Source organism: Pleurodeles waltl, chromosome 7 (genome assembly GCF_031143425.1).
Source record: "Pleurodeles waltl isolate 20211129_DDA chromosome 7, aPleWal1.hap1.20221129, whole genome shotgun sequence".
Taxonomy (NCBI): Eukaryota; Metazoa; Chordata; class Amphibia; order Caudata; family Salamandridae; genus Pleurodeles; species Pleurodeles waltl.
In genome coordinates, this window is record NC_090446.1 from 1446334891 (window position 1) to 1446358013 (window position 23123).

The following is a 23123-nucleotide window of genomic DNA, read 5'->3' on the forward strand; positions in this document are numbered from 1 at the left end:
CCTGCATTCAGCAACAAGGACAAGCAGGACCACTCTGCATCCGAGCCATACTAACCAGTTAAAATTGTACTCACTGGCCAACCTTCGTCCAGGGACCTGCACCATCTTTATTTCCAGTATGTTCCACTGGACGCAACCTGCAAGTGACCAATTGTCACTACCTGTTTTATCCATTGACCACAACATTACATTTTGACAGTAGTGAAATGCACTGATTTATTTTAACTTCTAAAATCCATAACTCCAGTTATGCTGATTTGATTGTGTTAGTTTTGGTGTCTAAATTTATATAAAATCTACACTATTTTAGTAAATTGGTGCTGGATTTCTTTCAAGTCATGTTGTTTACTTATTGTGCAGGTTGGTGCTCTGAAATGCTTAACAAATGTTCCTCCAATAGAGCCTGCCTGCTCTGTGCCACACTTGCAGGACTGAGCTAGGGATTTATTACTTCGAATCAAAAGGATGCAATTTGGGGTATTGTGAGAGGATTGCATACTGAAGCCAATCAGCCTCACTGCATAATACTCCACTTTTTTACAATACTTATATTGACTGGCATATGATATTATGTTTGCATGTTCCGTTTTACCTTATTGCGATCAGACCCAGTGTGTTTGCCTTTACAAATTTCTCGAAATACAACCTGGAGAAATTTGCACCACGAAAAAAAGTAACGAAAGGGAAAAGCATGTGGTTTTACTGATCGGTAAAACTGAAACAACATGTTACCCTCCAATCTGAGACTGAAAATTTGCAGGTTCAAATAACTCTGTAGGAAAATGCCTCTTTTTGCATGATCACCCTTATTTTTTGGAATAATGCTGCTGTTGTTTTAAAAGTTGTGCACTGGGACTCTGCTAACCAGGGTCCAGTGCATGGGATCTCATCCCTAAAACATGTATAAAAGTGTCCGTACTCATAATTGGCACATTTAATTTACCTCTAAGTCCATAGTGTAAGAAATATGACTATTCGTTGAGGTTGGTAAGAACCTTGTTAGTGTAAACCACAAAAGTCACGAAATACAACTGTGCTTAACTCTCTGGTAGCTTGACACAAAAGCAGCCAGGCTTAACTTAGAGGGAATATGTAGAACCACTAACTTTTGAACATGGGAACAAGTTTGAGCCTTGCGTCGGCTCAAAATCCTGTGATTATGTGCCAATCACCTAATCTCCCTGTGCCTAAAAAAGTAATGTTTTCTTAGGAAATATAATTGGTGCTTTTGTAAGGCGGTCTAATACCTTTGGGACAAGTTTGCCCTACATGAAAAAGGTGTTTATGCATTACTCAAACAGCAATAACATTAAAATGCTACGTAAGGAAAATCCCAAATGAATTTAGAAACACAGAGTACATTGTATGAAATAAAATGACACAAAAATTACGAATATCCAACAAGTAGAACTGGAGTTATTAATTTTTACATTTGAAGGTTTGAAATATCACCAAAAACCACTAAGTGGCAACCGTGGTTTTCTGGTTGCGCTTCTCCGGAACAAAATTAAGGTTTAAGGCCAATCACAATGAAGTGCAAGTTGGATAAAGGCACCAGGTTAGTCCCAGTGTAAAGTTTTACCTTTGGACTTTGTTTCTGGTATGGAAGTCAAAATCCTCAGTAGGTCAAGCCAGCAGGCTATGGTCGAAGAGGGCTTCATCTCATCACATAGCTAATGGACAATGGCTCGGTGAAGCTGCTGATTCTTTGCGGGAAAACTCTGAGTGGGACACATTTATATTTTGCGCCATACAAGGTCCCTCACCAGCTGGATTCTTTTCGGGTACTCACCCTGTGAACATTTCTATCTTCAGAGGAAATCATTGTTTTGAAGTTTGGATTCTTCTAGTGAGGCAAGGCTGCAAGAGGTACCCAATGAGGGCTCCATAAAGCAACACACATGCCTGCGATGTCCTGCTGGATCACATTGGCTTCTGTGGAGAACATACTGGATGCAATCTGAATCTGGAGTCCAGCTGCAATGCACCTTCGTCAGATCAGCTTAGTGGGTTCTCTGAGGAAAAAGTTGCATAAAGTTTCAAACTCCTAGGTTTCAGGAAACTTCAGGGGGAGTACACTCTGACATCGACCAAGGGTCCAGATCCATTGGGGTAGCACTTGAAGATTAAGACTCACTCCAGCAGAAGATAAGATCATGGACTGTTTGGCTGAGAGTGCAGGAAAAGGCCTCTTGGACCTTTTTGAGTACCTTTAGCCCAAACAGGATGTCAGCCTTATGACCCTTGAACTCCACATCTTTCTCCTGATTACAAGAATGAAAAGTCACAGACAGCAGGTCCATCCTCTTCATTTCTTCCACAGATACAGAAGCAACCTGAGGAAAGATCTGTGGGGTCCACTTTGATGCTTAGTGTCACCCTCTGGGTGGGGTAAACTCCTGGCCACTTCCTAGCCCATAAGGTAAAAGTTCCCAATGGTGATCCTACACACTTGCAGCACGTCCTGTGTGTTTTACTGTAAGCTGCCCCACAGTGCCTTTGTCTATCTAAATCCAGCTTGGCAGAACCCTTCTTCAACTTGTAGAGGTCCCTGTGCCCACCCAGAGGTATGTCTATAACAGTGGCCAAGCCCTACCTTGTAGTCAATCCAAACCAGTTCTGGGGCTGCTAACCCATCTAACTGGGCTTGGAGCCAAGATGACTAGGAAGACAAAGGGAGGCAGACCTAGGTGGGGGCTGCATCTTCCAGTGATAGAGTAGGCATTATTTGAAGGTCAGAAGGAGCCTGGCAAAGACTCCCCCAGATCATCCTGCTCAAGGAGGAAAAACACCTCTCTACACAAAGCATTTTGTCCATAGTTTGGGAGTAATCCACATCTCAATATTGGGAGACATTCAACAATCATGTGACACTGGACACTGGTAGAAAGGTCCATTTGGCTTAGGCAGAGGAATGGCAACTTTCTAAAATACTAATATAATATCCAACTTGAACACTAAGTTGGACTTTAAATTACCATTAGAATGAGTCCCTGAATCATGTTTCTAGCTGCTCTCAAACTGAAGATTCCTATGAGAGAGCCAGTCTTGCTACAGTGAAAAATGACTTTTTCCACTGCCAGGACACATAAAACACTAAACATACATGGCCTACTTTTTAAACAGCATGCACTCTGCCCCATGACGTTTCAGGCCTACCTCAGAGGTCACTTAAAAATATTAAAAAGGAAGGGTTCGGCCTGGTATAAGGATTATTTTGTCCGTTTGAAATGGTGGTTTAAAGCTGCCTCCTGAGGCTGTGTTGGCAGGCCTGAAGGCATGTTTTACAGTGCGACAATAGTGGGTTTGCCCAAAGAGTGCTACAGCTGCCTTGCACCATTTGATTTACCGTCCCTGGGAATCTTATACTAGGGACTTATAAGTAAATCATATGTGCCAATTAGATACATACCAGTTTAATAATATTTAAAAGGGACATCACAAGCATTTTACCACTGGTTAGAAGGAGTAAGGTGAGCATAATCCTATGCTTATAAAAACGGGCTCAGCAAAATGGTGCAAACATTTAATGAGGAATATCACAAAAAATATAGTAATTTCCAACAAAGGTACAAAGCTTCCTCAGGACCTGTAAGTTAAAGGCCACTAGTGGACTGTTGCACACATTGTGCCACCACTAAAGTGACAATGCAAAACATGAATGCAGGTCTACTTCCAGTCACCTGGCTGTGCAGGTTTAAACTACAAACCTGACCTGTCAAAATAACCTCTTTTAATAGGCCTAAATTATTATTAGTCACTCCTAAGTAGGCCTACATCCCAATAAGGCAGGGTGCACAGTATCTAATATTGAGACAAGTAAAAGTTTAATTTAAAACATATTCTTACAGTGACAAGGGCACACAAGTTAACCTCCCTGTAGCAGGTTTAGCTGTTCCATAAGAAACCACTGGGAGTTATTACTAAAATTAGAAAATGTTAGCTTCATCTAGGAACAATTCTTGAATTTTTTAAATTATTTATCAAAAGTACAATTCATTGGTGGAGTTGCATGTGTACTAAGTTATGTACTTTTAAATAGTCACCTTTTGCCAGCTTAAAGTCTCTACATGTCCATTTTCATGAGCATGCAGCTGTCACCCAGGAGCTGAATAGCTGTTTGATAAGGTGTTAACTTGCTCCCAGAGATAAGGCAAAGGCCTTGGGTTTGGGGAGGTGTTCTGATGCCCTGAAAGGATGTCCATCTGTGCAGTGCCAAGGAACTTAAATCATTTTCAAAGAGGCCTACCATGCCACAGACAGGTGTAGCTAAAACCTTCGTCTGCTCCCTCCCATGTCCCTCTAGTCAGCTCGGTACCAGTCCCTGTGGTACTAAAGCAGCCCCCAGAACCAGTTTTGAGTGACCACAGAGGAGGGGTTGCTTATTTCCCTGACCACACTTTTAGGGGTCAGTGTGGCCATCTGGACAAGGGAGGAACCGTTCTGCCATCTAGAGTTTAGGTAGAAAAGGGCATTGTGGGATTGTGTGCAGTAGGGTATAGAGGTACTGCTACATAAGTGGACAGAGTTACTCTGCAAATGTTTTCCCTATTTGTTAGGGGGTCGTTAGGAGTCACCCCCACCCACATGCTAGTTCCAGGTATACATAGGGCACCCCTGGGCACCCTCTTCAAAACACTAAATGACTTTGGAAGACAGAAGAAAGACCACATCAAGAACACTAAATCTGCAAGAACCTACTTTCCTGAAAGAGCGCAGCTGACCAGTTTTCAATTGGACAACAACCCCTCCCCCCATTGTCTTCTGTTCTACTATTTGCATGGAGAACCGTCAAATGACTGTGATCAGCTTGCCAGGTGGTCTGCCGAGGGTGCATCACCAGTTGGCCTGACTTCACTGTAGCTTCCACTATGTTCTCCTCATCACATAAGAATCTGTGACGCAGAGGCCACTTCAACACCGCTGCTGCAAAGTGCTTTACCTATGCGGGAGACCTCCAGTGCATCAAAACTCGACCCTGCCCGCTGGACCTTTTCCCAGCTAAAACAATGGTTTCTCTAAGGCTCATTCTCAGCAACAGACTGTTCTTCGTTGAGGTTGACCCTAACCTTATCCTTGTCATGATCTAGTGTGACCAATTTTTATTTTTTGGTGTCATTTGCTCACCACATTATTCTCTATTTCATAAGTTGGAGTGTGATTTTTATTGTGGTCTATGTTCAACTTTTTAACAGTTTTGATCCTTCTAAATAAATTCTTTACACATTTTCTTAAGTTAAGCATGTCTACCCAGTGCCGTAGCTACCAGATGCTGAGATCATGTTTAAATTACTAAAAACATTACTGGACTTAACAAGAATAGTGGCATTATAATTTGTGGTGGACTACTACCTACCCCAACTAACAATTCACTTTTTCACATGTGGTTAAGAGTTTTGGCCCAAACCTGTGTATCATTGGCAAAAGCCACAGGATTCAAAATGAGGGGTTTTGACTAATAGCAAGCTGTTCAAAGCTATCTTGTGGTCTCAAATGTTAGTTATTCACAAATAGCAGGTTTTTCAACCACAAAATGGCTTTCTTCTAGGGACCAAAGTAATTTTGTGAGTTGGAAAAGTATTATCAACTTCCAAAACTGACTTACCAACACATTCTAAGTAGTAATTAGGAAGGGTACCTTTTTTAAATGAGATTTGCAAGGAGAGGTATCAGTGGATTGCGACTGCAATTACTGACCCACAAATATATTATTTTTTATTCATTTATTAGTTTGTGGCATATTTGTATTTGAAACATTCAGAAAGGGCAATTCAGTGGAAAACAGTAAGTGGCATGTAAAAAGCACAACATTCTGTTGAGTACTGGTAGAAACTGTATATTTGTAAACTATACATACTCATTGTAAGAAACTGTGGCTGACCTCCTACAACAACAAAAAAATCCAGGTCTTAATAAATAAATAGGTTTCTGTGAGGAACCTAGAACTTACCATTGGCAGGTCGGGACCAGCAGTAAGGAATCAGTCAGAGACGTGTATGTAAATGTGGTACATAAACACCAAAAAATATTTCAGATAAAAAAGTTTAAGTTTCCAAACCAGTTTTATTTAAAAGTGACAAAATATGATGAGGAATATCACAGAAATTGAAGAAAATATGGTGTGTGGGTTAGGGTTTATTAAAAGTGATTTATATTGATTTTTGACTAGAGCGAATGACTGTTTAATCCTCAGTTGACAATTTAGCCATTGGTTTCCAGTTATATTGAAGGAGAGTAGATCCTGAATATTGAATAGGAAATATTGTGACACACTCATATTGTAGACAAAATATGGAGAAGCTATATATATATATATATTCACTTTAAGAACCAAAGGTTGCAGGGACATTATATTAAGGGTCACATGTTAAACGTACCAAACCATAGAAATTCACCTGTTATAGAGTTAGCTAAAGTAACTATAACTCATGCTCTATGATAAGTATAACTCGCGCCCTCACATTCACTTATATATGAACTCAGACACTCATGTGCCCATTCACAAACCCACTCAGACACTGACACACCCACTCACAGATTCACTCAGACCCTCATAAACCCATTCACAGACCCAGTGAGACACTGGTGCACCCACTCACTCACCCACTGGAACATTGATGTCCCCACACACAGACCCACTGAGACACGCATACACCCACTCACAGACCACTCAGAGCCTCATGCACCCACTCACAGACTCACTCAGACACTTATGCTCCCACTCACCGACCCACTCGGACCCTCACACACCCACTCACATAACCACACATTCCCACAAACACCAACTCACAGTCCCATTCAGACCCTTATTTTGCATCCCTAACCTTTCTATACCTACATGCACGTAAGCGTACCCTGACAATACATATATATTCAAGGTACATAGATGTGGAGTTAAGAATAGTACATTTATACTTCTTTATGTGTTCTTACCTTTCGATATTTTGACCCTCAATATTTTGTCTACCATATGAGTGTGTCACAGTACTCTTGCACTCAATATACCACAGTTTAATCTACTGTAGTTGTAGCAACACAGTTGCCCATAATATGTACACAAAGCACTGAAGTAAATGTACTTCATGTTGAAAGAGGAACTCATACTGAGACCTTTCAAACTCTTCTATAAGCAAATTAATGTGTTATTGAAAGACACGTACTCAGAACCTTGCTATACATACACAACTTTGGTATAATAGAAACAACTGGGCATTCTTGGACCCTGATCATTAGAGCCCTCGAAGTCAGAGCTCTCGTAAAATGGGAGTCAGGAGAGGCCCCTGACACCTAACAGCGCTGGTGACCATTTTATAGAGCAATTGTCAAAAAATACTTCTGAATTAGTTCTTAATGGAACAAGTTTAAAAACATAACAGTTATGAGCTATATTTAACGTTAAAATAATCTAATTACAAGCATGTGTTAAGCAAGATTCCAACCTCTTTAAAACTAAACGTTGGTCACAACACCAAACTGCTAAATTATTTCACTCTATTAATGGTGCATTTCTACATAAAATAATTATGCAAATATGGTGAAACAGTTCAGGACCCAAACATCTTACTGAATCCGACCTTAAGTATCCAGCATGATGGGACTTTGTATCTGGTGTTTCTGTCATGCCACAGTGTAGATCCACTCCTTCTTCATACGGTCTCTCTCTTCAGGTCGCTTCAGCCTCACATGCGAAAGCTGCACAATCACCTTTAGACATGTTTTGAAAACCCTTTTAGTTCAGTTTACCTGTCCTTTTATCTGCTCATGGCCTATCAGTGTTCTTAAGTGTGAACACTTTGGGGGTAACAGTGAACTACACAAGAACATTTCATTCAAACATTCATCCTTAGTGAGATCCACTCAAGGTCTGCTTCAATAACATAAATGAAATGTCATGACATCAGTGACAGCTCCTCCACTATGGCGGAGCGCCCCCAGCAGCAGCTGCAAACCTTTAATAATAAAATGATAATACACTATGTTTATTATCGTTTTATTGCTAAAGTGGCGGGGCCATGGGGCATGCAAGGGATGAAGAGGGACTACACAGCACTCCCCTCAGTGTGCATGTGTGTTTGGCCAGCCGTCTCACACTGAGGTGTCCCTAACCCGGAACTCTGGTGCTGGGGTGGAGAGAGCAGGCAGAGTCTCCCAGTCTGCCTCAGAGCGCCCAGCCAGGGTGCTCCAGCCAATCCTAATGTTGCTTTCATGCTGCCAGCAGGATTGGCCGTAGGACAGGCTGGGAGCCTGTGCCTGCAAGTGGAGCCAGCGGAGCGGCTAGGCGGCTCGCAGTAAAGTACGTTTTTTTTAAATTTAATGTTGTCCTATTTATTTTGTGTGTGTCCCCCCACCCGCCATGTGTCATGCCACCCAGCCCCCTTACCGCACAGCGAGCGCTACTGCATGAAATAACATAACTTTTTGGGGGAAAGATAATTGCTATTCATTAATTACCAGATTTACTACATTTTCATTCAGAGCAGCAGCTAAAAGTGCTGCACTGCTTGAGAAGGATGGAGCAGGAGAGTAACCTTGTTTACAGAGATAAGGCACTCTCCTCCCCTCTCCCTAGTGCCAGCACAAAGACTCGCTTCTGTACGCCACACACACATCTTTGCATCTCAATGCAAGGGTGTCTGCATGAATCTAGCATAGATTTTGTACTGGAAGGATACCCTTCCAGTATGAAATACTATCCTTAGACTTATGTTAAAACTTTTCCCACCTTGTATGCGTGCTGTTCAGTGCAGCACCGATGCAAAGTCAGAAAAGAAAGCATTTCTCTGTGATACCGCCTTTTTGAAATTGGCACTATGTTTTGACTCAAAATTGTGTCTATTTTCTTTTTGTAACTAAGGTTTTACATATAAATCCTAAAGGTGGTTGTATGGGAAAAACCATGCACCATTAATGGAATGCCCTCTTTGTGCTATGTAATGAAAAACAGTGCTCTGTGCTGCTTCGCATTGCTTTCAAATGATTTTTTAGCACAAAACAAGTTTTGCGCTGGAAAGTAAATTGGTAAAAAAAAAAAGATTTTACGTTGTTTTGTGACACTTTTGTGACGCAAACTCTGTGCAAAACTTTAGTACATACACCCTCAAAAGACAGGTTTAGCTTACTCTGGGTCTTTGTGCACTTTACTTCTGCCAACCAGTAGTAAAGTGTTTGTCCTCCTCCTCTTAAATGTAGTAATAACTTTCAAACACCTAATTGGCAAATTTAGTTTACTTATAAGTGCATGGTATATCTACCCCAGGCCTATAACTTACATTATACAAGTGGGTTGCAGCACTTATTGTGCCACCCAATAATATAGCCCTGTAAAACATGTCCTCAGATCTGCCCTTGCAGCCTGTGTAAGCAGTTTTAACCCACCATTCCCATCTGGCAAAATAAACCGTTTGCCAGGTTTAAACCTTCCTTTTTGGTATTCATAAGTTACCCCTAAGTTAGGCACTAAGGCCCTCATTACAACCCCGGAGGTCGGTGACAAAGTGGCAGTAATACCACCAACAGGCTGGCGGTAAATACCGCCAAATTATGACCATGGCGGGAAGAGCTCAGCTAGACAGCCACTTTAAAACACCGACCGCCAGGGCGGAAACAACAGGCACGATGCCGGTAGCCGCCTATAGCCAGGCGGAAGCCAATGTTCTGCCCACCGCATTATGACAACCCAATCCGCCACCTTTTCTGGGGCGGTACCAACGATATCAAAAGTCTGGTGGAAACAGACCTCAGAAGTGAAAGGACTCACCATTGGAGACACAGGGAAGAACCACGCTGCCATGCAGCCCAAACTGCGAATATTTCCAATTATATTTTACGTCCTGCTCCACCACGAACACCAACGACAACGGTGAGTGCAGCCGCCTAGCACACGGGGGGGGGGAAAAAGAGAGTGACACACACACCCAACACACACACTCCCACCCCCAACACCATACACACAATCAGATGCAGTAAGAAAACATATTTACCCTGTAACCCTCAGGAATAATACAAGGACAACACGAAAAGATGTAGTGAGTGTAATAATATAAATACAGTAAAAATATGAATATCCAATCTAAAAGTATATACATATGTACAATTCAAGTGACACTGCCCAGTCCTCAATTTGCGTGGGCCAAAGGGCCACATGACAAAGTCCAAGGCCCCACTTGTCTCCTGCACCAAAACGGAGAGAACACTGCTGTGGCATCAGTTGGAAAATAGGCAGGCACCCCAGGGGAGCGGGGAATGGCGGGGCACCTCAGCCTGCAGATGGAACAACACCACTCATCCTGGAGGGGGGAACATGCCCATTGCTCTGTCCTAGGAAGTGTAAGGCCATAGTCTCTCAAGTGGGTGACTTGCCCACATGCTCTGGAGGGGGCAACATGCCCATTGCTCTGTCCTGGGGAGTGTAAGGCCACAGTCTCTCAAGTGGGTGTCTTCCTCACTGGGTCTGGAGGGGGCATCGTGCCCTGTGATGCAGATCCTGGGGAAGATGGGGTGAGTGGGTGTCTTACCCACTGATTCTGGAGGGGGGTTTGTGCCCTTTGCTCTTCATCCTGGGGAGGATTGGGTAAGTGGGTGTCTTCCCCACTGGTTCTGGAGGGGGCATCGTGCCCTGTGATGCAGATCCTGGGGAAGATGGGGTGAGTGGGTGTCTTACCCACTGGTTCTCGAGGGGGCATCGTGCCCTGTGATCTTCATCCTGGGGAGGATGGGGTGAGTGGGTGTCTTCGCCACTGGTTCTGGAGGGGCCATCGTGCCCTGTGCTCTTCATCCTGGGGAGGACAGGGTGAGTGGGTGTCTTCCCCACTAGTTCTGTAGGGGGCATCGTGCCCCGTGATGCAGATCTTGGGGAATGCAGGGTCACAGTGTCTCAGCTGGGTATCATAACCACAGGATTTGCAGGGGGCAGGCTGCACAACAGCCAATGGAGGCAGGTCTACAGAATGTCTGCCGGCGGTGACGGCTGCTCAGTGGTGGCAGTGGTGCTGCTGGTGGTTGTGGTGGGAAGCTCCTGCTCATCCCCTGCAGCCTCAGACGGCTGCCCACTGGTGGTGGTGGTGCTGCTGCTGGTAGTGGTGGGGGGAGGCTCCAGCCCATCCCCTGCATCCTCGGACGGCTGCCCACTGGAGGTGATGGTGGTGATGCTGCTGCTGGTGGTTGTGAGATTAAGTTCCTGTCCATCCCCTGCAGCCTCGGACGGCTGCCCACTGGTGGAGGTGGTGGTACTGCTGGTGTTTGTGAGTGCTGCTGGTGGTTGTGGGGGGAAGCTCCTGACCATCCCCTACAGCCTCAGACAGCTGCCCACTGGTAGTGGTGGTGGTGGTGCTGCTACTGCTGCTGCTGGTTGTGGGGGGTGAAGCTCCTGCCCATCCCCTGCAGCCTCGGATGGCTGCCCACTGATGGTGGTGGTGGTGCTGCTGCTGGTGGTTGTGGGGGAATCTTCTGCCCATCCCCTGCAGCCTCGGATGGCTGCACAACCATGGTTGGTGGTGGGTGCTCCGTCTCGGTCCCTGCACCAGGCTCCTTGTTCTTCCTGCCTGCTGGTGCAGACCCCTTGCCCTTCCCGGCAGCAGCTGGGGATGGTTCCTTGCCCTTCCTGGCAGCAGCTGGGGATGGCTCCTTGCCCTTCCTGGCAGCAGCAAGGGATGGCACCTTGCCCTCCAGGGCAGCAGCTGGGGAGGCCTCCTTGCCCTTCCGGCCAGCATGTGGGGCAGGCACCATTTCAGTGAGGCTGCCTGGTGTCCTGGATCCTTTACCACCACAAGTTGCTGTGGACACTTTGGGCCCGTGGACTGGATGGCTGAGGTGTTTGCCTGGCTTTTAGCCACCCTGGCCAGACATGAAGTACGGGGGAGGGATAGGGAAGAGGTCAATGGTAGAGAGGAAAAACTTCTTCGGGACATTGGAGCGGGAAGAGGGAGAAGGTTTGGAGAGGAGAAAGAGGGAGTGGTTGTGGGAGGTGTCTGTCTGCTGTGTTTGGGTGCAGGTGCACGGGCTGGATGCTGTTGTGAGGGTGGATGGCTGTTGGGTGTCTGAGTGCATGCGTTTGTGTACCTTGGGAGGTGGGGGGACAGGGATGTAGTGCATGCAGGTGTGAGTGTAGACGCAACTGAGAGGGAGGTGGAGGAGGAGGGGGACACAGTGGAGGCTGTGGATCTAGGTATGTCTGCATCTGGTTAGTGTTTGTGTGAGTGCCTGTGGGATGAAGTGTGCTGCTTGTATTTGCCTGTGCTCCTATTGTGTGTTGTCTTGTGTGCATGCTGGTCTGCCTGTGTGCTTGGAATAGGTGGGGTTGAGGTGAATGGGACTAGGAAGAGGAGGTTGGAGGGGGGAGGGTGGAAAAAGGGACAATGGCTGCCATCAGAGAGGAGGCCAGAACCTGGATTGATCTCTGTTGAGCTGCCAAGCCAGTGTGAATGCCCTCCAGAAATGCATTGGTCTGTTGCATTCGGGCTGCCAGCCCCTGGATGGCATTCACAATTGTTGACTGCTCAACAAAGATGGATCTCAGGAGGTCAATAGCCTTCTCACTCAGGGCAGCAGGGCTAACTGTGGCAGGGCCTGAGGTGCCTGGAGGGAAGGAGATGCAATGCACTACTAGTAACAATGCTAGTCACCAGGGCATGGGGAGGGACACTTACCGCCAACTGCAGCATACCTGGGACCCACACAGCCCTGCCCAGTAGTGGATGCCTACAAGCTAGGTAGGAGGAATATCACATCAGAACCCTGCCCAACATGGGACCTACTCTGCAATGTCAGCTCTGGCCTAGGGGCACCCACAGACACACATCCCCCACCCAGATATCAACCCACCAGGCGTACGTAGTAATGATAGGCACTGTACTCACCCCCTTGTGGCTGCTGTGATGCCCTCAAGCGCCCATCCAGCTCCGGATAGGCCACTGCCAGTATGCGGGCCATCAGGGGTGTCAGTGTTCGACGGGCACCCCTTCCTCATTGGGAGGCCATCCCCAGCTGGGCCTCCACCGTCTTCCATGCCCAGCGTCTCAGGTCCTCCCACCGTTTGCAACAGTGGGTGCTCCGCCTACCGTAGACCCCCAGGGCCCGCATGTCCTTGGCGATGGCACGCCATATACCCTTCTTTTGATGGGCGCTGAGATGCAGAGGAAATACACACAGGGAAAGGTATTATTCAGACCGTCCTGCCTGTCACCCTCATGGCCCACCATACCCCTTCCCATCCCTATTTGCACAAACATGGCCCAGCACACAAGCTGGCATGCCGCCCAGGGGACATCCACCAACCCCCCCAAACACGGGGCCTTCACACACACCACTCCATGCATTCATGTCCCATGCATCACGCTCACAGTGTACTCACCTGTTGGTCTGGAGGCCCATACAGCAGTCCGCACTGGGGTAGGACCCCATCCATCAGTCTCTCTAACTCCACTGAGGTGAAGGCAGGGGCCCTTTCCCCAGTCACTCGGGCCATGGTAGGTTCCAGACACAGGTCACAGCAGCACATGCAGTGTAGGTCCTCTCCTGTTGAAGATCAGGTAGCAAGTGAGTGAACAAATAGAAAATGGCAGTGACGTCTGCGACGGTGCTTACCGTCACTGCTGGCGTACATCACCATTGGCCACTGTACCCCTTAGGGCACAATATTGTCCAATGAGGCGTTACACTGCGGTTCCCGACTGCCTCCCGCAACAGCGCACAATGTCAGAGGAATTACCCCACTTCCACCTGCCCCTCCACACAGGACAGCAGGCGGACGCAATTTCAGGGGGAGGGGGCAGGCCCTGCGTCACAGTTCACAATTGTACATACAGGACAAATGCCACTTATACATTTCAAATTAACATCATGCATTGTACTGTTGTGGCTACTATGTACAGTTTGTGACCGGCTCCTCACTTTTTTGCCCCATAGATTCTACCGCTGTGGATAAATAGGAGGTGGAGACATAACCCAGTGCACAGACCCCTAGTAGACTTGGCAATAATGGAGGACAGGCACATTATCCTCACCTACAGACTTGACAGGGCCACAATCACGGAGCTGTGTGCCCAACTGGAGCCTGACCTGATATTTGCTGTCTGCCACCCCACTGGGATCCTCCCTCTTGTGCAAGTCCTATAGGTGCTCCATTTCTTGGCAACTGGTTCTTTCCAAGTGACAGTGGGCTTGGCAGCAGGAATGCCACAGACAATGTTCTTTATAGTGCTGACAAGAGTGCTGGCTGCCCTGATTAAACATCTGTGCAGCTACATTGTTTTAGCAGCATCCCAAATGTGATGGCCCAACTATAGAGGCAAACAGTGTGGCTAATAGGTGAGCCCTGGTTCCCACCCAGTGGATGTTGGTGTATGGTGTGAACCATATGGCATAGTGTGTGGCTAAATGTTGTCCCTAAATATTTGTATGTGACTCAGGTTACCCCAACCTATCATGGCTACTGACCCCTGTAAGGAATCCCAGGACAAGGGCAGAGGAACGTTATAATGAGGCCCATGGGCGAACAAGAAGGATAATTGAACGTACCTTTGGCCTCCTGAAGGCCAGGTTTCGGTGCCTCCATCTAACAGGTGGATCCCTGTGCTACTCACCCAAGAAAGTCTGCCAGTTAATCGTGGCATGCTGCATGCTGCACAACCTTGCCTTGAGACGCCATGTGCCTTTTCTGCAGGAGGAGGAGGCTGGAGATGGTTGTGTGGCAGCAGTGGACCCTGTGGACAGTGAAGATGAGGAGGCAGAGGATGAGGACAACAGAACTGCAGTGATTCAACAATACTTCGAATGACACACAGATAAGACAGTGTAACTTCACATTTCATTGTCATTTCTTTCTTTGACATTGTCACTGTCAGGCTGTGATTTCCCACTTCTATGCCCACTCACTGTACCCTTTGGCAACTCTTTTTGCAGATGTTGGTGCCCCACTATCGCTCCTGGTGTGTTCACTGCAGCCAACTACAGGTCTATCGTATGTGAACATTACTGTACAGTTGATTTGCAATGTTTGGACCTTGTTAAACGAATACATACTCAAATCATTTCACATACTCCATACTTGTATTTATTCAAAGTGTGTTTATTGAAGTGCTAAGAAGAAAAGGGGGAAGTGCAATGGGATGGGGTGATGATGGAGGAAACTCCAGGGTATTGTTCCAGTCTATTTGTAACACAGGTGCATTGTCCAAGGGGACATAGGGAGAGGAGCTATGGTAGTTCAAGGTGGACAGGTTGACAGAGTGAAAAAGTGGGACACAAAGGTGACAATCAGGAGAGTCTCATTTCCTGGCGGGGGTCTTTGCAATAGTTTCTGGCTTCTATCTGGATTGCCGGGAACGTTTGCGGGGTGGTTCTCCTTCTGCGGCGGGAGGGGTGCTGGTGGCCTGCTGGTCCTGTGGCGGGGCCTTCTGTCCACTAGCGGCAGCGGAGGTGGAAGGCAGTTCAGATCGCTGGCTAGTGGCAGGGGCCCGCTGTTGTAAGACTTCCTCCCTCATAATGTTTGCCATGTCTGCCAGCAGCCCTGCAATGGAGACCAGGGTGGTGTTAATGGCCTTCAAGTCCTCCCTGATCCCCTGGTACTGTCCCTCCTGTAGCCGCCTGTTCTCCTGCACATTGTCCAGGATCTGGCCCAGCGTATCCTGGGAATGTTGGTATGCTCCCAGGATCTCTGCAAGTGCCTCCTGGAGAGTCGGTTCCCTGGGCCTGTACTCCCCCAGCGCACAGCAGTCCTCCCAGTGTCCCTGTTGTCCTGTGCCTCTGTCCCCTTAACCGTGTGCCCACTGACACTGACCCCAGGTCCCTGATTTTCTTGGGTGCGAGGTGTGCCCTGGGGTCCCTGTAATGGTGGACACACTGCTGATTGACGTGTATTGGGGACAGAGGCATGGGTACGCTGGGTGGGTGCTGTGGTGGTGTTCCCTGAGGGGGGCTCTGTGGTGATGTGTGACTGTGCCTGGGTAACCGACTGTCCAGAGGTCCCTGATGGGCCAGGTTGGTCATCCAGATCCAGGTGACTAGAGCTGCTGTCATCACTGTGGGCCTCTTCTGGGGGGGACTGGAAATTGCTGGCACCTCTTCTCCGCTGACATTGGCTGGGATACCTGTTGGGATGTAAATGCAATGTTATTGTTTAACTGTGTGACATATTGTGCACTGGTGGGTTGCCCTCTTTGGTGGTATTTGCCCTGGCAGCTTTAACCTGTATGAGTTGGTATGTGGTGGGCTAGCTGATTCTCTCTAGTGTGCATGCTTTAGTGATAGTTATCCATGCAGGTCTCTGAGTGGTGTCCATGCATTGGTATGGCATGCAGGGCTGGGTATTGGGATGAGTGATATTTGATGGTGGGGTGTGTGGGAAGTGGTGGAGTGATGGGAGTGAGGGTGGGTGGGGGTATGTGATGGCATGCAGCTAGGGGGGGTGATAATAGTATACAGTTGACTTACCAGAGTCCAATCCTCCTCCTACTCTGGACAGGCCCTCAGGATGCATGATTGCCAAGGCTTGCTCCTCCCATGTTGTTCGTTGTGGGGGAGGAGGTGGGGGTCTACTGCCTGTCCTCTGTACAGTGAGTTGGTGACTTGCTGCTATGGAACATACCTTCCCCCGTAGGACCTTCCACCTCTTCCTGATATCATCCCTTGTTCTAGGGTGCTGTCCCACGGCATTGTCCCTGTCCACCATCCTCCGCCATAGCCTAGCAATGGATATCTGCTGCACCTGTGCTCCAAATAGCTTAGGCTCAACCCTGATGATTTCCTCCACCATGACTCTTAGCTCCTCCTCTGAGGATCTGGGGTGTCTTTGTGGTGCCATGGGTGTTATGTGAGTAGGGTGGGTGAGGGTGTTTAGGGTGATGTGTTGGGGTGTGGTGCGTGGGTGGTGTATAGGCGATAGTGGTGTGTGGCTCTGGTCTTGCCTGTGGTCGTGGTGTCTATCTTGTGGCAATTGTTTGTAGTCGTAATTGGTTGTGGGTAGTGTGGGTGTGTATTTTATAGTGGTGTGGATGTGTGGGTGTGGTGTGTGTATGTGTGTCAGGTGTGTGTAGTTTGAATTGTCCAATGTGGTGTTGCTTTGTATGTGTGTGTGTATTTTGAGCGCTGCGGTATGTACCGCCAGTGGTTTACCGCCACTGAATGTTCGCCATGGTGATTCGTGGGTCATAATGTGATGGGCGTTGTTGGCGTAACAGTGTGGGTTTTGATACTGCCAGTTTAACACTGACCTTCGGTGTGGCGGACCTGTGTCTGTGGCTGAATAGTGACCGATTGGTGTGTATGTGTCATAATACGGTGAACGGATATCCGCCGTCGCAGCGGTATGTTGGTGGCCGTCAGCATTGCAGTAAGTGGGATTTACTGCCAATGTCATCATGAGGGCCTAAATGCCTGTACGACATGGTGCATGGCGTTTGAAAAAGGAACGTATCTATTTAATATTTTACATGTCCTGGCAGTGAAAAAACCCAAAGTTGTTTTTCACTGTAGCAAGGCTGATTCTCCCATAGAAAACTTTGGTTACATTATAACAACTAACAGTGCTTGAGCTGGTTTGGGAACAGTTAGAAAAAATGATTCAAGGACTTTTTTTAATAGTAATTTGAAATCCAATATAAAGGTAAAGTAGGATTTTATATTACTGTATTGAAAATTACATTTTCAGAAAGTTATCACTGTGCCTTTCTTCCAGTGTCCAGTGCCACCTGGCTGGTGAATGGCTGGTGGATTGCTCACAGGCAGTAGGCAAAAGGCATGGGTGTGGAGAGGTGTTTTCCTTGAGCAGGGTGGCCTGGAGGGCTTGCCCGACTGTTTTTGAGCTTCAAAGGGTGTCTACCCTGTCACTGGCAGATGTAGCTCAGACCTAGGCTTGCCTCCCTTTGTCCCCTTAGCATGGTTCTAAACCAAATTGTAACCCAGACACAGTTTGGAGTGAGCACAAGAAAGGTTTTTGTCAATTTCCATAGCCACACATCTGAGTGGGCACAGGAAGCTCTGACCAAGGGAAGAAGAGGACTGGGCCTTCTGTATGTGACCTGACAAGAGGCTTGAAGACTGGACCTGCTCTGTTCTCTGTACCAAGGATAACAAGTGGACTCCAAGCTTAATATATCTAACCTCTTATTTGGGCTACATGGGCACAATGAGGTCCAAAAGGCATTTCCCTTCATTCCCAGATTCCCATTTCCAGCTAGGTCTACCCAGTACCCAGTTGTTGGCCTCAGCTGGAGTGAGTCTTGTTCCCCATGTGTTGTCCCTAAGAAGTTGAATCCTTTTGATGGTGTAAACGTGTTATATCTCATGACATTTCCTGGGACTTAGACACATTTTGCCAACTTTTTACTCGAGAGCCAATGCGGGACCTGGACCAACCTGACAAGCTGATCTGACAAAGGCGAAATGCTGCTGATCCAAAGATTCATGTTACTCCCGATATGTTCTTCTTCACAGTAGCAAATACAAACCAGCAGACCTCATGGGAAAAGGTGTCCGGCCTCGTGGGGCTCTCTTGACCAAATCTGAAGGTAGAAATCTTCACCAGGTGAAGGTACAAAATGTATCCACCAGCAAGGGACCTTCTGTGGGCACAACATTCATATTTCCCCTCCTTGGAACTTTCCCACCAAAAATCAACAGCTTCACTGAGACCATGCCCAGCGACTATCCAACAATGTGGATCCCTATTTGGCTGCAGCCCACTGTCTTGACCCACTGAGGATTTTTGACTTCCATTCCAGAGACAAGTTTAATGGTAAAACCTTTCACTGGGACAAACCTGGTCCCTGTATCCATCCTTCTCTTCATTGCGGTCACCCTTAACTTTTGACTTTGTTCCGGTAATGTGCAACCAGATTGCCAAAATTTGCACTGAATGCTTTTTGGCACTATCTTGAACCTTAAACTTTAAAGACTAATAACTTGAATCTACTTACTGGATTTTTGTAAATTTTTGTAGCTTGAAGTTTTAAACCAGTGCACCCAGTGTATCATTGCTGAGCCAAGATGGCCAATATAATACTTCCAAACATGGTGGAATGTAAAACAATGGTACATTATGGACACTATCCTTCCAACATGGCCATCCAGTTAAGAAGCAGCCGCTGTGCTGGATGCAGTGCACTGCAGATTAAAAGGGCTGCAATCAGCCTAGTAGCCGTGTCTTTGTAGTAACAGGGTGCTCTGATATGAAAAGGGGGCCTATAAAAAGGGAGATTAGAAAACTAAATGATAGCACCCCTTATCCTGGAGCTGAAGTACACTAATTTTAAGGCAGATTTGTACAAAATCAGGCAAAATGATGTAATTCCCAAAACAACAGAGCCAATGTCTGATCCACTGCCCCATTTTTCATAATTGCAACAAACAACAAAATGACAGAAATAATGTTTGAATTAATCTCAGCTATTGGTGATCGCTCTGGCCTCATTCTAGCCCATGGTTGCCCCCTCACTATGCCACTCTAGACAGAGACCAGACATATGGAAAGCAGTCTTGGTCCAGCAACAGGAATAGTCCTATCTAAATTGCCAAGCCAGGTCTCCAGACGGAAATGAAAAGAAAACACAGCGCCTTCTGCCTTTTTAAGCCAAATCAGAGAGGTACAGCTTCAGTCCTGTAGTACATCAAGCACTGTACCCACAATTGGACATAGCTGCCCACCTTAGGATGTCTAGTGCATAGTAATTGAACTAATGCTTGAATGTATCCCAACAACAGGAAGTCAGTCAGGGTTGTATAGAAGTCCATAGTTTTTTGGCCACTGTATTCCACTAGACAGGGACCAGCTACGTGCAATAGTTATTTGTCCCTCTCCAATAGGAACAGTCCAACCCAAACTGCCTGGCCATGCTGTATGCTGTCATGGACAGATGAAAAATGTGAATGTCGCTTGAAAAGACAAGTAGCAGAAGAGGGCAGATCCAAAGCCCCTCTGTTTATGTCTGTGGATGTACTTATATGTATGCAAGTAAGTATTTTTATTATTTTCTCTTTATTATAACACCCCTGAGGGCCACCCAACATCATAGTGTAATTCTTTTACAACCAGTCAGAGGGTGTAGCCAACACCAAATCCTTTGCCTCTTACTGTAAACTGTGAGATTTCATGTAATAAAATACCTATTTACAGGTGTTATCATAGTGTAATAGCAATCCACCCCAAAGGCCAGTTGCTTTTAACAAATGCTTTTCACAATAAATAAATCAGACCTACCGCTTTTATCATATTGTTTCCTAATAAACAGATCAGACCAATGGCAGCAGACATAAATGTATCCAGTGAGTGACTAATGCTGATAGTGTTTATCAGTGACTTGTCTCCCTAACCAACTCATGCCTACTGTGTTCAGCATACGTTTCCCCACAAGACAACCATTAGATGCAGTTACATATAACTGTGCATCTCTTTCTCTCTATCCCTCTCTCTCCACACATACATATATATATTAAAAATTTAAAGTTGGCAAAAGAATATACAATCGTCCCTAAAAGGATCTACCATGGATTCTCACAGGAAGAGGGTGAAGACTGATTTGCACATGGCTGGGTCCAAAGTGAGATGACATGGTGGGTGAAAAGGGATGGATTGGGAAGTGATTGCTGGTGGCTGAGATTAATTTAAGTATTCCATCTATCACCTTGTTTTTTGATGCCCTATGTGTGACAGGTATGCCCAGACATGGGACCTGTGCTCGCTGTGCCACTGAACTAAGCTGTACCTGGCTGACGAACCCTGATAAAAGTAAAACACATGCTGAGTTTCTTGTGTTCTGGTTCAAGAATTTGGCCTGGCAGTTTGGGACCGACTGTTCCCATTGGAGCAGGGTTAAGACTGATTTGCATATGTCGCAGTCCAAACTGAGGTGGTTTGGTGGGTGAAAAACAATGGACTGGGATGCAGCCTGAGTGTTTCTAGGTACCAAGACCTAATTTTGATAGAGCCATAGCTAGGTGTTTTTCCAAATTTGTGCTGACTAAATTGTTTTGCATTAAGCCCAAACATGCTATTCTAATCAAAGGTTAGCTAGGAGATCCACAGAAAATGTTTGCTAATTATTAACTACAGTTGATGTTGTTTATTTGCTGAATCTAAATGTATGCTATTTCTATTGTGCAGTTATTGTTGCTATTGATTTGTACTGTAACTCTAGTGATCCATGCATTTGTTAATTTGAGATTCTTCAGAAGATTTGGTCAACCAATGTTGTTTCTGTATGTATATCATTTGATTTTGAGACTAAGTTACATGAGCATTGTTAATATAGGGAAATAAACATTCTAACTCTTACAAGAATGGTGTGGTTATTAAAGGTGTCATGGTGTGTGGAATTATTGACTCCAAAGTTTATTGATACTATTGATGGATATTGTAGATGATTTGTATTGAAATTGAGTCCTATTGTGGGATTTTCTCTAAGCACAGTCAAAAGGCTCAACGAACCTCTAACGCGTCCCCTTATAAATTGAAGATAAGAAACCAAATAAGGCCAGACGCGCTAACACTATCGCTACAATCTCCAGACTCGACTACCGGTCTTCTGTACTTGTGCCACTGTCATTCCTACCCCGACCCACAAACACCCTCAGCACACGTTCTACAAACTGAAATCACAGAGGTCTCATAGCAGGCTGTTGTTGATTTTCATACATGTGACTACCTATGCCATAGATGAATGCAAATTCTATGGTACCCTCACTATGGTCCTCTCACCTACCTTTGTCGTGTCTTGCAGCCCTTGCTTGCCCAGAGCACAGTCACTACGATCTCTGCGGGGGCCTGAGCCAGGCCACGTGTGCGACCTCAATCCTGGGGGGTCACTGCACCTCTGCCTGCTCAGAGGGCTGTTTCTGCAATCAAGGCTATCTCAGAAGCGGGGATGACTGTGTCCCAGCCACACACTGCGGCTGTGAGCACCAGGGCCGCTATTACAAGGTGAGTGTGATGATCTTTGTGCTTAATGCTTGGAAGGGATTTGTTTGCAATTAGTTGGACTTCTACTCTTCCCCACTGACGCTTTACAGAACTGACATTGAGTGAAGGCATGGGTGTATCGACCTCAGCAAAATTGTTCAATGCACATAATTCAGATATATGGGGAAGAGTTTGGTGGAACCTAACGTAACATGGTTAGGTGTATGCCACCATACTTTCCGCTTTCAATCTCAGATACATGGGCCCTCATTCACTGGAATTTGGCATAAGACAGCACAGCCCTATGCCAAAGTGAAAAGGCAGGAATGAACTGTATTTATGCAATATGGTGTATTCCTGTTCTGTCCCCCTGCACTAGTGCCGTTTCGGCAGCCTAGCCCCTGCGAAGACACTTTTGCACCATACTGCAATTGTGCCTGTGTTGTCAGCAGGATTACCTTTGTGCAGGAATAGGCACCTTTCTGCACAGAAACAATCCATAGAGTGCTGCAGAATGCAGCACACATGGAATTCTGCAACACACATGGAAAGATGAAAAAAGAAAGAGAAATAAAAATATTTCTCACTACTCCTGCCCTGGAGAGGCTCTCGTAAATCTGAGGATGTGTCAAAGTCCATGGGTGATGCGTGGGAAAACTCACAGCAATGCCCATGGAATGCCTCTCTGGCGCAGAGTAAAGCAACACAGCTACTTGCGCTGCGCTGCCTCTCTCCATCTCTATGAGGTCATTCTTAGCCACACAAAGTGGCTTTGAATGGCCTCATACATATGATTTTGTAGCCTGTATCGCGGAAGCATCACAAAAAGTGAAGCTCTGGTGGCTAACGGGGCTTATAAATATACCCCATGGTGAATTGTTCACTGCTGGATGTCAGGGGAGCTCACTTAATGTTCTGATGCATTCGGTGTGGAGAGAGAGAACATCCATCTTCCTTCACTGTGGATTAATCAATGAAGTCAGTCACTGTTACTATAAGAATTAAATACAAGTCACTCTAGTCACCTAAGCATTGGCACATTCACTTCATTGGGTTTTCAGAGCAAAGAGGAAAAGAAGCCCCCAGAAAAAGAGGAGACCGGACCCAACAATGAGAAAGGCTGCAAAGGTGGCCACATCCTTCGTTCTATAGAACTACTACAAAAACAAGCATTTGCAGTGCAATAGATCTCACATTCGCTTGAGTTAGAGCAATTGCCGTAAAATCATAACTG

At 46.3% G+C, this 23123-nt stretch overlaps 1 protein-coding gene across 1 annotated transcript in view; it reads left to right on the forward strand.

Annotated features, from left to right (window-relative positions):
• Positions 1-23123, forward strand: part of LOC138246462 (alpha-tectorin-like) — a 270914-nt gene that overhangs the window by 79187 nt on the left and 168604 nt on the right. The window contains exon 7 of the mRNA XM_069201099.1: positions 21711-21910. Within this exon, the coding sequence (XP_069057200.1) occupies positions 21711-21910 (200 nt within the window). The remainder of the gene's footprint in view (positions 1-21710; positions 21911-23123) is intronic.